The sequence below is a fragment of the Pristis pectinata genome, chromosome 19 (assembly GCF_009764475.1).
Source record: "Pristis pectinata isolate sPriPec2 chromosome 19, sPriPec2.1.pri, whole genome shotgun sequence".
Lineage (NCBI taxonomy): Eukaryota > Metazoa > Chordata > Chondrichthyes > Rhinopristiformes > Pristidae > Pristis > Pristis pectinata.
In genome coordinates this window covers 27,786,679-27,804,266 of record NC_067423.1, presented here as the reverse complement: position 1 = coordinate 27,804,266, position 17,588 = coordinate 27,786,679, and the positions used below count along the sequence as shown (strand labels likewise).

Here is a 17,588-nt window from a genome sequence, read left to right as displayed (position 1 = left end):
CTGCACTAATAAATTAGCAGAAATCAGTCCAGTGCCCAATTTTTTTTGGTATGGTCACATGTGTCCACTGGCTTCTTTAAGGGTCTTAAATTCCCAGGATTTTCCACTTTTACATTGTTACTATGGTAAAATCCTGTTATGAATTAAATAAGAATGTTTGTCAATAGGTTACCTTCCTCCTTTGACCTTTATTTTAATCAAGTGGATGGTGCATATCCAATTACTTCTCTTTCAGGTACTTGAGAAACACTACGTCAGTTGCAATAAAACCATTCAGAATACATGACTGTTGACTTCGACTGTGGCATATTTGTTGTCCTATTTTATTTTCAAGGCCATGGTCATATGATAGCATTACAGTTTAAAGTCACCGTAAAGCTGTTCTGTAGTTGTGTATGAGGTCAGCATGATAACTTTTCTAATTATGTAGGCTTTGCTGATGAGATGTGGGTAATTAGTGGCAGCACTTGTCATTAAATAGCATCCACCCCAGGGAAATGATCTCTTCAAGTACAGAGAAGCAACATGAAAATTAATCTTTGACAGTCAGACTTTGTAACAAAGCAAATAAATCACAACATAGATCACATTGTTTCATTTAGCATATGAATACTTTAATACCTCAGTGCAGAAGACATTGAGGAAAATGTAATATTTACACTTAATTTATCAAAACAACATGCTATAGAATGCCTTCATTTGCTTTTTGGTAATTTAGTTTAATGTTTGCATTTATTTGAGAACATTGCGAAACATTTCAGAATAGCTGGTAATGTCAGGGGTTTTATTGCAGTGGATTCAACAACATTGCATTTCTGACAGTGTCTTGTATTCTTGAAGGAAACAAAGTAATGTGGTATAAAAATTTCTCTCTTTAATGATAATTTAGAGATGCTTGTAAACTATACTTGGGTTAATTATTTTTATTTTCTCAGTTTTGATTTGATGTATTGCTTTAAGATCCCACCCACCCGGGTCATTCTCTCTTCTTCCATCGGGTAGAAGATGCAGGAGCCTGAGGGCACGTACCATCAGACTTAAGGACAGCTTCTACCCGACTGTGATAAGACTATTGAACAGTTCCCTTATACGATGAGATAGACTCTGACCTCACAACCTACCTTGTTGTGACCTTGCACCTTATTGCACTGCACTTTCTCTGTAGCTGTGACACTTTACTCTGTACTGTTATTGTTTTTACCTATACTACCTCAATGCATTCTGTACTAACTCAATGTAACTGCACTGTGTAATGAATTGACCTGTAGGATTGGTCTGCAAGACAAGTTTTTCACTGTACCTCAGTACAAGAGACAATAATAAACCAATACCAATATCAATACCAATAATGGAAATATGGCTTTGAAATTCAGAAACATTCAAAGGTATTCAAAAATTACTGGATTAGTTAGAACCTAAAAATTAAAACATTTAAGAGAAAACAAAAATTAAGAATCATTTAATTAAACTCAATGAAATATAACATATAAATTAACAGCTATGAAAAATATCAGTTAGACTTTTTGCAGATGGGCTCAGGGAACCTGTATCTGGCTTAACCTGGTGAGCATTGAGTTGGGTGAGCATTCCCAGCAGAATCACTGAGGAACTCCATAAAGTTTGTGCTGCAATCCACGGATCTCCGATACTGGAGGACAGTGAGGAAAACCCCAATGTAGAGGATTCAGCAAGTTCAGGACTAGCCTATTTACACAGCAATCCCAAATTTTCTGACGATACACAGATAAATTCTACCATTGCCTAACAATTCATAGCTTGACATATTGGCTTTATTCTACCACACATTGTGTATCTTGATGTCAGAGCAGAATGTGACACAGCAGTGAAATTTGGAGTAATATTTTTGTGTTTTTATGAGAGTTTAGGCACATACTTTGTGAAATTTCATGACTGTCCTTTTAAACAATTTGCATATGATTCTGCAGATGTTGGCAAAATAAAGATTTACGCATAACCGCACTATTGAGTCTACTAATCAGCTGATGATGGTCGTATCAAGAAGTCATAGAATCTAGCACTACTTCAAATTACTGTCCACATGATCCTGTTGATAATTCAGTATCATATAGAACGTGCTGCAGCTTTAGTGCAATAGACTAAGGTCCCCATATATTGCTGGATATAATTAATTGATAGCATGGAAGGAAGCTGTTCGGCCGACTGTGCTGGGCTTACTCCGTGGTTACATCCATTCACCTACTCTGTTGCCAAAGCCCTGCAACATTTCCTCATTGAAGCATTTTTTCAAATTGCTTTTGAAAATTACACTTAAATCTGTTTCCATTCCTGGCAAGCAGTGAATCTAAATCAAATGATATGAATCATTCGAAGAAGTGCGAATTGGCTGATGTATTTTTTCTTATATATGCTAATTTGGAATTTCACCTGAGCACCTTGGACCTTGTGGATGTGAAAGCTGCTGTAAAAATTCACATTGTTCCTTTCATGGGCGAACATTTTAACTTCAAATATTTTTTGATAAAAGATACTGTATCTTGCATGGAAACCATTTATGCCTGCCCTGCTGATTTGTCCCAGCATTCTCTGTTTTCAGATTCCTGCACTTGCTACCTTTTTGTTTTTGCATGGATTTTTTATTTTGAAGTGTTTTTGATCATATGAAAGTAAAATTCTTTTTGGTCCTCTCATTCTAAGATGGATTACAGTTGTTAACAGTGGTACTTTTCATGAATAAATAGGTACACCCAGTTTTGACAGTTTTTATATTCATTCAACAGATTTGGGCTTTGCAGACTGAGCCAGCTTTTAATTGTCCATCCCTAGATGCCATTGAGAAGGGGGTGGTGAGCTGACTTTTACAACCACTGCAGTCCTGGAGGTGTAGGTATACCCACAATGCTGTTCAGGAGAGAGTTCCAGGATTTGGACCCAGTGATTTTGATGAAATGATGATATATTTCCATGTCAGGATGGTGTGTTGCTTGGAAGGCAACGTCCAGGTGGTGGTATTCCTGTGTTTTTGCTGCTCTTGTCCTTCTAGCTGGTAAAGGTCTTCAGTTTGGAAGGTGCTCTCTAAGGAAACTTGGTGAGTTACCATAGTCCATAGATGGTGCAAACTGCTGCTACTGTGCTTCAGTGGTGGAGTGAGTGGTTGAGGATGAGGTGCCTATCCAGCAGGCTGCTGTGTCCTGTATGGTATTGAAAATAGGAGCATTTCAACTGAACCCAGTCCTCGATGTTTATTGAAACTAATTATTACTGGATAAATTTGGATCAGTAGCATAGGCTGACTCTGGAGTTTCCTTTACTCTGGCGTGAAGGTGTCAATTGTACAGCTGATACGTTGGACCTGACTGGAGATGCATTTTCATCTCGCCTGTGAGTTGTTGAGTCATCCTGAATGAGACAAATCCCTACAACTAGGAATATTTGGACCTTTTAAATTTGGCACTGGAACAATCCCCATCAAGTGGATTGGCACACATGACCCTACCCTACCACCACCATTTGTACAAAGAACCAGCAACCTCAGGATGAAGAGGAGATGGGGCTGGAAAGTGTAGAGTTGTAGCATTGAGCTGGACTACACTTGAGGACTAGATAATGGTGAAGTTGTCTGAAACTAAGGACGTTAGGGCTCAGGCACAAATAAAGGAGCATACTTGAGAATGGATGTTCTAGGAATGCGTGGAATGGTACATCTTTCAATGCTGGGAGCAGCATCAACCACTGGTGAATAGGAACAGTGCAAAGAGTTGTGATGAAAGGAGTGAGTGAAATGGATGGGCATTTTTTTGGTTATACTGAAAGATTGTCTGATGAAGATCACTGCAGAAAATGATTCTGATGTGTTGGTATACTGTAATGGATTTAATATTTTTGGTCCTCAACTCTTCCTAATCATGTGGTTGGACAATGACACTGACTGGCTCACTGTCTGCAGTACCTGCCTGCCTAAATGAGTTGAGTGCAGAGTGGGGAACTCGCGGGGCCCTCCACCCTTAACTTGGGCAGCAAGGTCTGCGTAGTGATTGAGTATCAGGGCAATGTAATGTCGAAGACCTGCTCTTGAAAATCCCCAGGAGGATTCAATTAAGTGCAAAGTTGGGGATGGATCTTTTGCTGTCAAAGCAGTTATGGATTTAATTTTTTTTAAATGTTCCTGATTTTGAGGTGTAAAAGAAATGGAATTGGAATTGATTTATTATTGTCACATGTACCGAGGTACAGTGGAAAAACTTGTCTTGCATACTGTTCATACAGATCAATTCATTACACAGTGCATTGAGGTAGCACAAGGTACAATACAGAGTGCAGAGTAAAATGTCACAGCTACAGAGAAAGTGCAGGCAGATAATAAGGTGCAAGGTCATAAGGAGGTAAATTGTGAGGTCAAGAGGCCATTTTATCACACTAGGGAACCATTCAATAGTCTTGTAACTGTGGGATAGAAGCTGTCCTTGAGCCTGGTGGTACTGCTTTCAGGCTTTCGGATCTTCTGCATGATGGGAGAAGGGAGAATATTCCAGGTGGGTGGGGTCTTTGATTATGCTGGCTGCTGTACCGAGGCAGCAAGTATAGACGGAGTCCGTGGAGGGGAGGCAGGTTTCTATGATGTGTTGGGCTGTGTCTACAACTCTCTGCAGTTTTTTTGTGGTCCTGGGCAGAGCAGTTGCCATATCAAGCCATAATGCATCCAGATCGGATGCTTCATTGGTGCATGGATAAAAATTGGTGAGACTCAAAGGGGACATGCCGCATTTCTTCAGCCTCTCGAAGAAGTAGAGATGCTGGTGAGCTTTCTTAGCTGTGGCATCTGTGTGGTTGGACCAGGACAGGCTATTGATGTTCACTCCTAGGAGAGTTTTCAACTCTCTCAACCTCAGCACCATTGATGTAGACAGGTGCATGTCTACCGCGCACCCCCCACCCCCCAACCCTTCCTGAAGTCAATGACCTGCTTTTTTGTTTTGCTGACATTGATGGAAAGATTATTGTTATGACACTGTGTCACGAGGCTCTCTATCTCCTTCCTGTACTCTGACTCATTGTTATTTGAGATACAGCCCACTACAGTGGTATCATCTGCAAACTTGTAGACGGAGTTAGAGCAGAATCTGGCCATGCAGACATGAATGTATATGAAGTAGAGTAGGGGGCTGAGGATGCAGCCTTGTGGGGCACTAGTGTTGAGAATAATTGTGCCGGATGTGTTGCTGCTTATCCTCACTGATTGCGGTCTGTTGGTCAGGAAGTCAAGGATCCAGTTACAGAGGGAGGTGTTAAGTCCCAGGTCTCAGAGTTTGGTGGTGTTTATTAAATGTATATTAAAAATGAAGCAAATAATAAAGATAATTAAAACAAGCACAAATAGTTAAGCAGCATAATTAGTTAATTAAATGAAAAATAATTTGAAGAAAAAACAGTTAATTTCCTCTACTTTCGGTTGGCCTGTACTCCCCATTGATATCACTGGGGGTCACAAACTCTGACTAGCCCAAGATCTAATGTTCCACCACCACACCCTTCCTTCCCTCCCCCCACCCACCCCCAACGTATTGCTGGAAGATGTCATTAGTACTGGCCCTTTTTAGATTCCACTTACAGGCCAGTGGCACAGCTTCACAGCCCCTACAGGTTTGGCCCACTGAATGTGGATGGTCAACACGTGCCAAGGTCCAGCACTGACTTAATGTGAATGGCTAGATGTAGGCAATTTTATTTCAGAATTGCTAGCCACAGTCAGCAAAGGATGAGGTAGGAGAAAGCCGGACTTCAGTACCATTTTTCTTGCCCTTGTTAAATGGGATGTTTTGCTGAATTTTTGTTTGGCAAAACATTGATTTGGGATGTGTTTGCAGTATTGAAATTAATCATTGGAATTATTGAGAATTTTATTCATTTGGAACACAACTAAATAGCTGTCATTTAGCTCTGTCTTATAGATAATACCGTGCAATAGCTAAGTGCAGCTGACAGGGCTGATAATTTATGTCATTACCAGTAGTTTGTTCTTCAATACCACAGCTAGAAGCAAGGCATCCACTGGAGAATTTCATTCAAAAGAGTGAGTACTTGTGTCATTGACACAGTGACTCTTTCACAGGCCCATGAGGCTCACAGTGCAAATCAGAGCAGGGAACACCAGTCTTCAATAGCAGCAACCTAACTGTGAAATGGAGTGGAGAAAGTAAAACTAACACTGCAAAAAGATCAGCTGGTGTTCAATCATGCGGTACGACCTGTGTTCTGTTGATATGATTTTTCATGGTGGAAGGGATCCTTAATTACTCATATTGTGTTTGCATTGTCAGTATTTTTGAGCTCAGCAATAAGGTTTCATTTAGTTTTATTTTTGTTTTCCAAGTCTGCATATGATCCACCCAAGGTGGCACTTCGCTTTCATTAGGAAAGGAAATTTAGGAAGGATGTATTAGATAGAGGGAGTTGAGCTAATACTTTATCAAAATAATATCCAAACTGCAAAAGCAAGGTTAGAAGATCACAGGGCTTTATTCCCTGGATTTGGATGTCAGCTGGTTAAAGAATCAGTGCCAAGGAGGCACAGTCAATCATTTAGAGTCGGACCTTTCAGTAGTGTAGTTTGGTCTGTGTGAGTTACTTTTAAAGGCAATAGCATATTTACGTTGCTATAATGATTTTCTATGAGTCATGAATGCAATCCATGGCCATATTTTCTCAGAGTTCATTCTGGTTCACAGAATAATCCCATTCTCCCACTAGTTTACCTGTAACCTATTCTCAGCCCATTCCCATCAACTCCCTCTGGAAGCTACCACTCACCTGCACATTAGGGGAAATTTTGAGTAGCCAATTAACCAACCAACCAGCCATCTTTGAGATATGAGAGGAAACTGGATCACCCTGGAGAAACCTTTGCAATCAAAGGGAGAATGTGCAAATTGGACAAAGATAGAACCAGAGTCCAGGACTGAACCCAGGTCGCAGGAGCTGTTGAGGAGTAGCTCTGTAGCTGTGTCACTGTGCCACTCATTATTGGGCTTGATCTTTCTGCAAGAAGTCAGTAGCCTGTGCTCCCTACTGATTTATGTAACACTTGCGGAGTTAAAACTGTATAGATCTGGGCCTCAAGTGATGTAATGCTGATGTGTACGGAAAGGGATTTTGCTAGGCAATAAAGTCCCACTCCAGGCATTACTGGCTGTCCAAGGTTAAAAATCATTACATTAATTTGAAAACTTAATAGTTTTGATGTCCCGTTTGTATAGAATTGTTCTACATCTCATGAAGTAACAGGAAATAGAAAAGTTCTGACTCTGCCGAGCATTCAGAAATATTCAAACATTAAATGTTAATAGAACCATCAAACACTACAGCACAGAAAACAGGCCATTCGGCCCTTCTAGTCTGTGCCGAAATGTTATTCCGCTAGTCCCATTTACCTGCACCCAGTCCATAACCCTCCAGACCTCTCCCGTCCATGTATCTATCCAATTTATTCTTAAAACTTAAGAGTGAGCCCGCATTTACTACATCAGATGGCAGCCCATTCCACACTCCCACCACTCTTTGAGTGAAGAAGTTCCCCCTGAATCTTTCCCCTTTTACCCTAAAGCCATGTCCTCTCGTACTTATCTCTCCTAATCTAGGTGGAAAGAGCCTACTTGCATTAACTCTGTCTATAGTCCTCATAATTTTGTAAACCTCTATCAAATCTCCCCTCATTCTTCTACGCTTCAAGGAATAAAGTCCTAACCTGTTCAATCTTTCCCTGTAACTCAACTCCTGAAGACCCGGCAACATTCTAGTAAATCTTCTCTGCACTCTTTCGATCTTACAAATATCCTTTCTGTAGTTAGGTGACCAGAACTGCACACAATACTCCAAATTTGGCCTCACCAATGTCTTATACAACCTCACCATAACATCCCAACTCCTATACTCAATACTTTGATTATGAATGCTAGGATGCCAAAAGCCGTCTTTACAACTCTGTCTACCTGTGACTCCACTTTCAGGGAATTGTGTATCTGAACTCCCAGCTCCCTTTGTTCCTCCACACTCCTTCGTGCCCTACCATTTACTGTGTATGTCCTACCTTGATTTGTCCTTCCAAAATGCAACACATCACACTTGTCTGCATTAAATTCCATCTGCCGTTTTCTGGCCCATTCTTCCAGTTGGTTCAGATCCCTCTGCAAGCTTTGAAAGCCTTCCTCACTGTCCACTATGCCTCCAATCTTAGTATCATCAGCAAACTTGCTGATCCAATTTACCACATTATCATCTAGATCATTGATATAGACAACAAACAACAATGGCCCCAGCACAGATCCCTGAGGCACACCACTAGTTACTGGCTTCCACTCTGAGAAACAATTATCCACTACCACTCTCTGTCTTCTCCCACAGCCAATTTCGAATCCAGTTTACAACCTTTCCATAGATACCTAGTGTCTGAACCTTCTGAACTAACCTCCTATGTGGGACCTCGTCAAAGGCCTCACTAAAGTCCATTAGACAACATCCACAGCCTTTCCTTCGTCTACTTTCTTGGTAACCTCCTCGAAAAACTCTACAAGATTCGTTAAACACGATCTACCATGCACAAAGCCATGCTGACTATCCCTAATCAGCTCTTGGCTGTCCAAGTAGTTGTATAGCCGATCTCTCAGAACACCTTCCAATAATTTACCTACTACTGATGTCAGGCTCACTGGCCTGTAATTACCTGGTTTACTTTGAGAGCCTTTTTTGAACAACGGAACTACATGAGCTACCCTCCAGCCCTCCAGCACCGCACCCGTGGCTAAGGACATTTTAAATATATCTGCCAGGGCCCCTGCAATTTCTACACTCGTCTCTCTCAATGTCCGAGGAAATATCTTGTCAGGCCCGGTGGATTTATCTACCATTATTCGCTGTAAGGCAGCAAGCACCTCCTCCTCTTTAATCTCTATATGTTCCATGACACTATTGCTTGTTTTCCTTCCTTCCATATCCACTATGCCAGTTTTCTGAGTAAATACTGATGCAAAAAAACTGTTTAAGATCTCCCCCATCTCCTGAGGCTCCACACATAGACAACCACTCTGATCTTTTAGCGGACCAATTTTGTCCCTTACTATCCTCTTAATATACTTGTAGAAACCCTTCGGGTTTACCTTCACATTATCTGCCAAAGCAACCTCATGTCTCCTTTTTGCCTTCCTGATTTCCTTTTTTAGTATTTTCTTACTTTTTCTATACTCTTCAAGTACCTCATTTGTTCCTAGTTGCCTATACCTGCTATACACCTCTCTCTTTTTCTTAACTAGATATTGTTTTTAACTGATTTTTAATTACTTAAAATTAACTGAAAATTTTTAAATAATGCAAAGCAATAAATTAAATGATTAATTCAAAAGTAATGCAAATTGCCTTATAGTTGCCCTTCGATCCAGCAGCCATTACCACACATTCAAATGCTGTGTCTGCACCAGGGATAACTTGGTGCAGGTTCAGCAGATGCATTCCCCAGTGTAACTGCTGGCCCCAAAGTGACTGCTGGCTACTTAGAGAAGTTTGCGCTCTGTTGCTGGACCGCAACATACGGGCACAGCAGTTTGATGTGGGATTGCCAGCATTCTGGTCCATTTAAGTTATTGTCTTCTGAAACATAAATGTCAAAAAAAAAATGAAGCTTTTTGTTTTTGTTAAAGGTTCTTAGTTTATTGGATTACTTCAATTGTTGTTTACAGTGAAATAAAAAATAATTTAGCAGAGAGGAGCCAAGGTTGTGTCCTCTTTTCCCCTGCCTACCCCCTCCCCACCCCACAGCCTCACACACACTTGCATTTTGAAGAAAAGGAGTCAGTAGTTTGTGGCCTGAGAGCTGCAACCTGATGGAAACTCATCATTTGCTGGTGATGCATGGTAACAACAAATGGTTCTGTTTCCAGAGAATGCATGGATCTCTGATTGCATTCTGGTTTCATTTCCCAAGTTGTGGACATAAAGGCAGGGTCAATGATTTTGCTTTGAGTTTGTCGCTTCTTGGTTTGAATGGAACTGTCAAAAGAAGCCAAGGGAAGCAGTTACAGGGCAGCCTTGTCCAGTGAGCCCTGCTCATCTTTAAAGCCTACTGCAATTCGGAAATTGGTGTATATTATTAAAGAAGTAATATTCATAGCAACATGTCTTCTTCCCCATCTGAGCACATGATGCACTTAAATCTTTTTTCTCTGTTTTCAAAGGACTTGGGTTTTTTTGTGTGGAAGTGTCATTGGCCATATTTAGCTGATCCTTTTGAATTGCATCTTCAACTGAAAGGCATGTGAAAGAACCTGGAATCAGCCATGGCATGATGCCATTCTGCTAGTTCTAAGGAAATATTGTTAAGGTGGATGTGATGGAATACTAGCTTTATTGTTAATATTTCACAGAAATATGCAAGTGCCTTGTGAGCGCTACATGATAAAAATGTACTCTGATAATTCAGCAGGAGGTTGGAAGCTCTCAAGATGTCATAAATTAATGACTTGATGAGTACCATGCATTAATTTTGCACAGTTATCAGTGCACTAGAATTGGCCATGAATCATGATTTCTGACAAAATGATATTGTATGTTACTTGTGGGGTAGTATTGAATAAGTTGTTCTTTTGATTGTGTTACTTTGACAGTAGACACAAATACTTTATTGGCCTGATATATTGTGTAAAATGCAAGTGCCCTTCCAAATATGCAAGATAATATTTTGATGGTATATGTTCTCAACGTAAATCATGGCACAGGATTGAAAGTTGATGTCTCTAGTACTGTGATCAGATAGTATGTACCTGAGTAGCTTTAAAAATACTTCACTTTATGATATTTTGCATAAATATAAAAAATTGTTTATATGATTTACATGCTTGGTTACTTTCATCTCTTGCAGACCAAATGGCTACCTCCTGCACTGTTATTTTCCTTTGTGCATGTGAATTATTTTTAAAAGCCTTCAGGGTAAAGTTCAGAGAATGGTGATTTTTTTTCCAAACAAAAACATGTATTACAATTGGCTTGTTGTGGCTGATGTGATCTCAACAGCATAGCATTTGCTGGGTTTCATTCAACATTTGGTTACTAATTTAACCATTATAGTTCTTTATTCGGATTCCAACTGCATGTTTCGCCAGTTCATTTAGGCTATTTGAACTTGTCAATTGAAAACAAGCAAATCAGTTTTTGACATTGTACTCTAAGAGATCGAGTGCAAAGTTTAACTTTAGATTCTGGAATTATGGCTTTGAAAGTGATAATTTTACAAGGCTGTTTGGGGGGTGCGGATGGTGGACAGGGAAAGAATTTTTTTTTTAAACGGATGCTGGAAGGTCCAGAAGAAGATGTGCAGATTGGAGTAGGAAATTATAACAGAATAAGGCTCTTAAAACCTGGGGAGATTAACTTAATTGTTTGGAAATGTGAGGGCACGGACCCTGAGAAAGATGTTGGGATCACATTATATTTTATTCTAATAGAGGTAGTCCACAGTAGAGGGTGTTTTGGTCATCAACATACATAAATCTCACAAAGTGGCAATATAGGTACACAAGTAATCACAGAGGCTGATGAAATGTTTGCCTTCCTCTCAAGAGGCTTGAAATACAAATTGGAAGAATTGATGCAACATTTCAATAGAGTCTGGGACACAAAGTGGAAATGAACAAACTGGAAACTCTGGAAATGTGAAATGAAAGCAGAAAATGGTGGAAGTGTTCAGCAGGGCAGGCAGCATCTGTGGAAAGGGAAGCAGAGCTGACATTCCAGTTTCTTCATAAAATTGACTTATTTTTTCACTATCTCACATTTGAAGTTGCAGAGTGGGGTAGGGGAGGGACGAATAAGGCTAAGGCGAAGCCAAGACTACTTTGGTGATACACTATTCATAAAGCTGTCAGGTTAATGAAAGAGAGGGAGAGAAACGCCCAACAGTTCAAGAAGAATCTGTGGGGAGTTAACATCACAGATGCTAAACTTGCAGCAGGACTGGCCAGCTCTGGCACAAACAGAGAAAGTGAATTGTTGACTTGGGGATTGGTAGATGAAATTTTGTTCCATAGGCTTATGGTGGCCCTCATTGGAACATGGAACTGAAGGGTATTAATTCAGGGTGGAAGTGGCATAGAGAACTAAAATGACTGGCAACTGGAAGCTCAGGGTTGCCCCTGAGGATCAAATTAAGATGAGCTAAATCTTGAATAAAGGTAATGTTTACATGTTGCAACAGTGATCACCCAGTTTGCATTTGGCTTCCTCATTGTAGAGGAGATCACATTATGAGCACCAGTGAACAAAGTCATCTGGATTACATTGTTCAACTTATGGTGCCAAATTTCAGGGAAAATGACCTTAATGTGTGATACAGCTTGAGGATTTGGAGAGAAGTTGCGGCAACTGGTTGTAAGAAGGATGTGTTTACATTACACCTTTTTACAACACCAGGACATGCCAAAGCCAATGTAGTACTGTTGAAGTGTACTATAGTTACTTACCATGACTTGTATTCCCCTGAATTTGGAAACTTGAAGCTGATCTAATAAGAGTTATAGAGCATAGAATTGTACAGACAGAAACAGGCCCCTTGTCCAATTTTGTCCCCAACCCACCGTCAAGCACCTGGGTTCAATCCTGGCCTCTGGTACTGTCTGTTTAGAGTTGGCATGTTCACCCTGTGATCATGTGGGTTTTTTCTGGGTGCTCCAGTTTCCTCCCACATCCAACAATGTACGGATTGGCCACTAATAAATTGGCATCAGTGTATAGGTGAGTATTTGTATCTGGGATAGTTGATGGGTATGTGGAGAGAAAACAATGGGATTAGTGTGTGAGTACAAATGGGTGCTTGATGGTTAGTACAGAGTTGGTGGGCCAAAGGGCCTTTATCTGTCCTGTATCACTCTGTGACTGAAAATACATTGCACAATTTGCTTTGGTTTTTCATTATTTTCACTTTACCAGATGAATTAAGTAACTTAGGATAATTTAACAATTGAATAATTTTATGAAGGGTACATCTGTATCTTGAGCGGTTTCTTTAATTTCAAGTGTATTATAAATTTTTGTAGACCTCCTGTGATTTTGGTTGTTTTCCCTCTGCAGAAGGAGAGGTGGAAAATTTTGACGTTTCCAGTTTGTCTGATGAAGTGTTGCAGAACATTGAAGCTGATAGTTTCTGGTGCATGAGCAAATTACTTGATGGCATTCAGGTAAATTGACATCTCCTGTCCTGTATTAGTGAGAATAACTGATGAATTTCATACTTGAAAATATCTTGTGGTGGCAGTAAATGAACCTGCAGAAATTGGGAGGTCCTTATTCCTTACAGTCACTGGATGCATGATAATGAGGGGCATGATAAATGTATTTGGTTTTCTGTATGGAGATTCAGGTTGTCACGTTATCGTGAAATGCTGAAACTGGTGTTTTCTATCCCCTCCTGTGGGATAATGAATGAAATATACATTTTATTTTCTAAAAATGCTAAGTGACTGGTGTCAGTAAATTTGATTGAATCCTTTCAAGTTATGACAACATTTTAACCTTTAAACTTCTCTGTATTGTTGTATGCTTTGAAGTTAAATTAACAATTAAATAGGCACATCGAAAATATTTTTCAGGGTATCAGGAGAATCCCTTTTTGATATGGTTGTTTTAATGGAAAATATTTGTTTTTGAGAATTCTGATATAGAAATTCAGTCCTACACTTAATGTGGTTTGTCTTGAATTTTGCTATATTTTAGGATTCAATGCCCATTAAATATTTTGGGAACAACTTGGTCTGATTGATAGCTTCAGTTCACCTTGTAAATGTTCATTGGAATGACAGTGAAACTTGTCAGCATTTTCTTTCATTATTCTATGAACCTAATTCTGACTTCTGGTGTCCACTACATGAGAATTAACACTGACATTATCTTGACAAGTTTAACCAGTTTCTCTGGTGGATGTACTGCTGCAGCCATGCCCTGTGCAATCAGCACAGAAAAACTGATTTGACATCAATCTTTTACACACTCTCCTCGCAGTTGGAAGTACTAAAAATGTTATATTTGTTGATTAAGTTATAACTTTGATTTTAAGAGCATACAAATCTATTATAATCTCTGGCATTGGTACCTAATTTTTATGCTCAATTTCAGATATTTCAGAAATAATAATTTCAGAATTCCATTTTCTCCAACACAACTGTCTCTTTAGTAGTAGTTCCTGAGATTATGTGGTTACTGGTGTGGAAGCATGAGATCTTCTTGCCATCAGCATTGTTGAGGTTGTTCTCATGAAACAGTGTCTGTCAGCTTTCAGTCCATAGGATTACAAGATATAGGAGCAGGATTAGGCCACTTGGCCCTTCGAGTCTGCTCCACCATTTGATCATGGCTGATTTATTTTTCCCTCTCAACTCATTCTCCTACCTTCTCCCCGTAACCTTTGACGCCCTTACTAATCAAGAACCTATCAACCTCCGCCTCAAGCATACCCAATGACTTGGCTGCTACATATGGCTGTGGAGGCCATGAATTCCACAGATTCACTACCCTCTGACTAAAGAAATTCCTCCTCATCTCTGTCCTAAAAGGACACCCTTCTGTTCTGAGACTGTGCCCTCTGATGCTAGACTCTCCCACAACTGGAAACATCCTCTCCACGTTCACTCTATCCAGGCCTTTCAATATTCGGTAGGTTTCAATGAGATTCCCCCCCCCCCCCCCCCCCATCCCTCTAAACTCCAGCGAGTTCAGGCCCAGAGTCATCAAATGCTCCTCATATGTTAACCCTTTCATTCCTGGAATCATACTTGTAAACAACCTCTGGACCCTCTCCAATGCCAGCACATTCATCATTAGATATGGGGCCCAAAACAGCTCACAAATACTCCAAATGTGGTCTGAACAATGCCTCATAAAGCCTCAGTATTACATCCTTGCTTTTTTAATTCTAGTCCTCTCAAAATGAATGCTAACATTGCAATTGCCTTCCTTACTACTGACTCAACCTGAAAGCTGACCTTTAGGGTATCCTGTGCTAGGACTCCCGAGTCCCTTTGCACCTCTGATATCTGAATTCGCTCCCCATTTACGCCTTTATTCCTTCTACCAAACTGCATGACCACGCGCTTCTCCATGCTGTATTCCATCTGCCACTTTTTTGCCCATTCTCCCAACCTGTCCAAGTCCTTCTGTGGACTCCCTGCTTTCTCAACACTACCTGCCCCTCCACCTATCTTTGTATCATCCACAAACTTGGCCACAGTGCCACCAATTCTGTCATCCAGATCATTAACATATAATGTGAAAAGTAGCAGACCCAACACTGACCCCTGTGGAACACCACTAGTCATTGGCAGCTAACCAGAAAAAGCCCTGTTTATTCCCACTCTTTGCCTTCTGCCAGTCAGCCAATCTCTTATCCATGCTAGTACCTTTCCTGTAATACCAGGGGCCCCTATCTTGTTTAGCAGCCTCATGTGCAGCACCTTGTCAAAGTCACAGGGCAGTTCACTGTTGGGCATTGTCTTTCAAGTGAATGGAAAAACATTGCAAACCAGTGAGTTCTGAAGTGGGATTTATGCTCCAATGTATGCATTTTAATTAGAAAAATATTTTCTCATGTAAAATATTTACCATAAATGAGCTGTCATATTATAATTACAAGAGAAAATTTTCATATTTAAATTGGCAAATATTGTTTAACTCTGTCTTAGTATGAACAAATCATTTGCTTGTTTGCTTTAAACAAGGACTTTAAATACTAGATCAAAGTGAAGTACATTAATTGAAAATGTAATACACAATGTAATAAACATAAATTGTAAGAGAAAGTCAAAAACTGCAGATGCTGAAAATCTAAAATAAAAATCCTGGAAGTGCTTAGCTGGTGAGGCAGCATTTGTGGAATGAGAAACAGAGTTAATGTTTCAGATAGAGGATCCTTTGACAACACTGGGAAAGTGAAATGAAGCTGCAAGGAGGGTGGGGGAAGGACTAATACGACAAAGAGAATTACTTTGACAGATTGAGACCAGGATTGCACTGGGGGTAAACTGTAAATTAGATCATTTGGTCAATGGGTTAATGGCAGCAGTTAGGGAAAATGAATGGTTCTTTGTTCATAGAAGCTATGATATGAGGGCTTTTGGAGAATGAGAACCCAGACAAAGCAACATAAGGGTTGTGAGATGCAGGGCCATAGGGTGTGCCCATTAAGTCAGACTATGTTAACAAGAGAGGAAAACTATGCAGTTGGATACCTTGGCCTACTAAGATATAGAGGGAGAAAGCAAGTTACGTGAAATTGTAGAAATCAGTGTTAAATCTAAAAGGCTGGAAGATGAGGCGCCGTTTCTTAAATTTGCTTTGCGATTTGTTAAATTGTGCAGGAGGTCACAGACAGGTCCGATTTGGAATGGGTGGGGAATTAGTATTTTCTGTTTTTCAGTGCTGTTAATTTCTCCAATCAATTTTTTTTCACTCTTGTTAATACTTTGAGCTTCCCATTTGGTCTTGACCTGCATTCCTCCATGGTTTCTGGGAGGTTTTCTGTGTCCTCTGTAAAGACAGACCCCAAAGTATTTGTTTAATTTCTCTGCCTTTTGCTTATTTCCCTGTACGATTATACTTGTAAGGGATCCTTGTTAAATTATTGTATGTTTTTTTTCTTTTTACAATTCTCTTGAAGTACTTGCAGTTTGTTTTTACATTTCTCGTTGGCCTAAAATCTATTCTATTTTACTTTTGCTTGTGAAAGCCTTAGTGTGCCTTTGCTGTAATTTATTATCAATGCCAAATATTGTTGCGATTGAAATGTAATGCTGCTGTGTGCTTGTGCAGAACGATTATAGTGCAGAAGGCTGCCATTCAGCCTCTCATCCATACCGGTTGTGCATGTAAAAAATCTTTCTGGTCCCATTCTCTCACCCTGTCCCATATCCCTCTTGAGATATTTATCAAACTCCCCTTTAAACACTGCGATGGAATCTGCCCCGACCAATACGCCTGGCAGTATCTTTCAGCTGTTAACGAGTCCCTGTTGCGTGTGTCTCTATTTTGCTTTTTGGGGTACTTGGTTCTTTTGCTTATCATCTTTTGTTCTGTACTTTCATGTTCTTGACCCCTCTTTCAATTGAACAGTTTCTCTCTGTCTACTTCTCATTATATTAAACACCCACAGCACATGCCCTTCCATATTTCTTTGTTCTACAAGAACAACTCCTTTCTATCCACACAACTGAAGTCCCTATCCCTGGAATCATTTCAGTAAATTTCATTTGTATTCTGTCCAAAGTCATTTGATCTTTACTAAGATGTGTTGTCCAGAATTAGACAGTACTTCAGTTGTGATCAAAGCAGTGTTATAAATATTCATCACAACTTGTCCTTGCATTCTCTGCTTCCATTTATAAATCATCCCATTTTTTTTAACCACATTCGCCACCTGCCTTATCACTTTCAACGAATTGTGCACATGTAATCTCTGTTCTTATACCTTTTTTAGAATTGTAACCTCTGGTTTCTAAGTAGCAAAAAAAATGTAATGCTATCTGCCTATTCCACCAGCCTTGAAGTCTATCCACAAAGCTCCTCAAAGTTCCCTGCGGCTTCAA

The 17,588-nt window shown here is 39.9% G+C and overlaps 1 protein-coding gene across 5 annotated transcripts in view; it reads left to right on the top strand.

The window, feature by feature from the left end:
- tbc1d22a (TBC1 domain family, member 22a) overlaps window positions 1-17,588 on the top strand; it is a 243,135-nt gene that overhangs the window by 99,711 nt on the left and 125,836 nt on the right. For all 5 annotated transcript variants that reach the window (XM_052034185.1, XM_052034181.1, XM_052034180.1 and 2 more), the window contains one exon: window positions 13,087-13,193. In XM_052034185.1, the coding sequence (XP_051890145.1) occupies window positions 13,087-13,193 (107 nt within the window). The remainder of the gene's footprint in view (window positions 1-13,086; window positions 13,194-17,588) is intronic.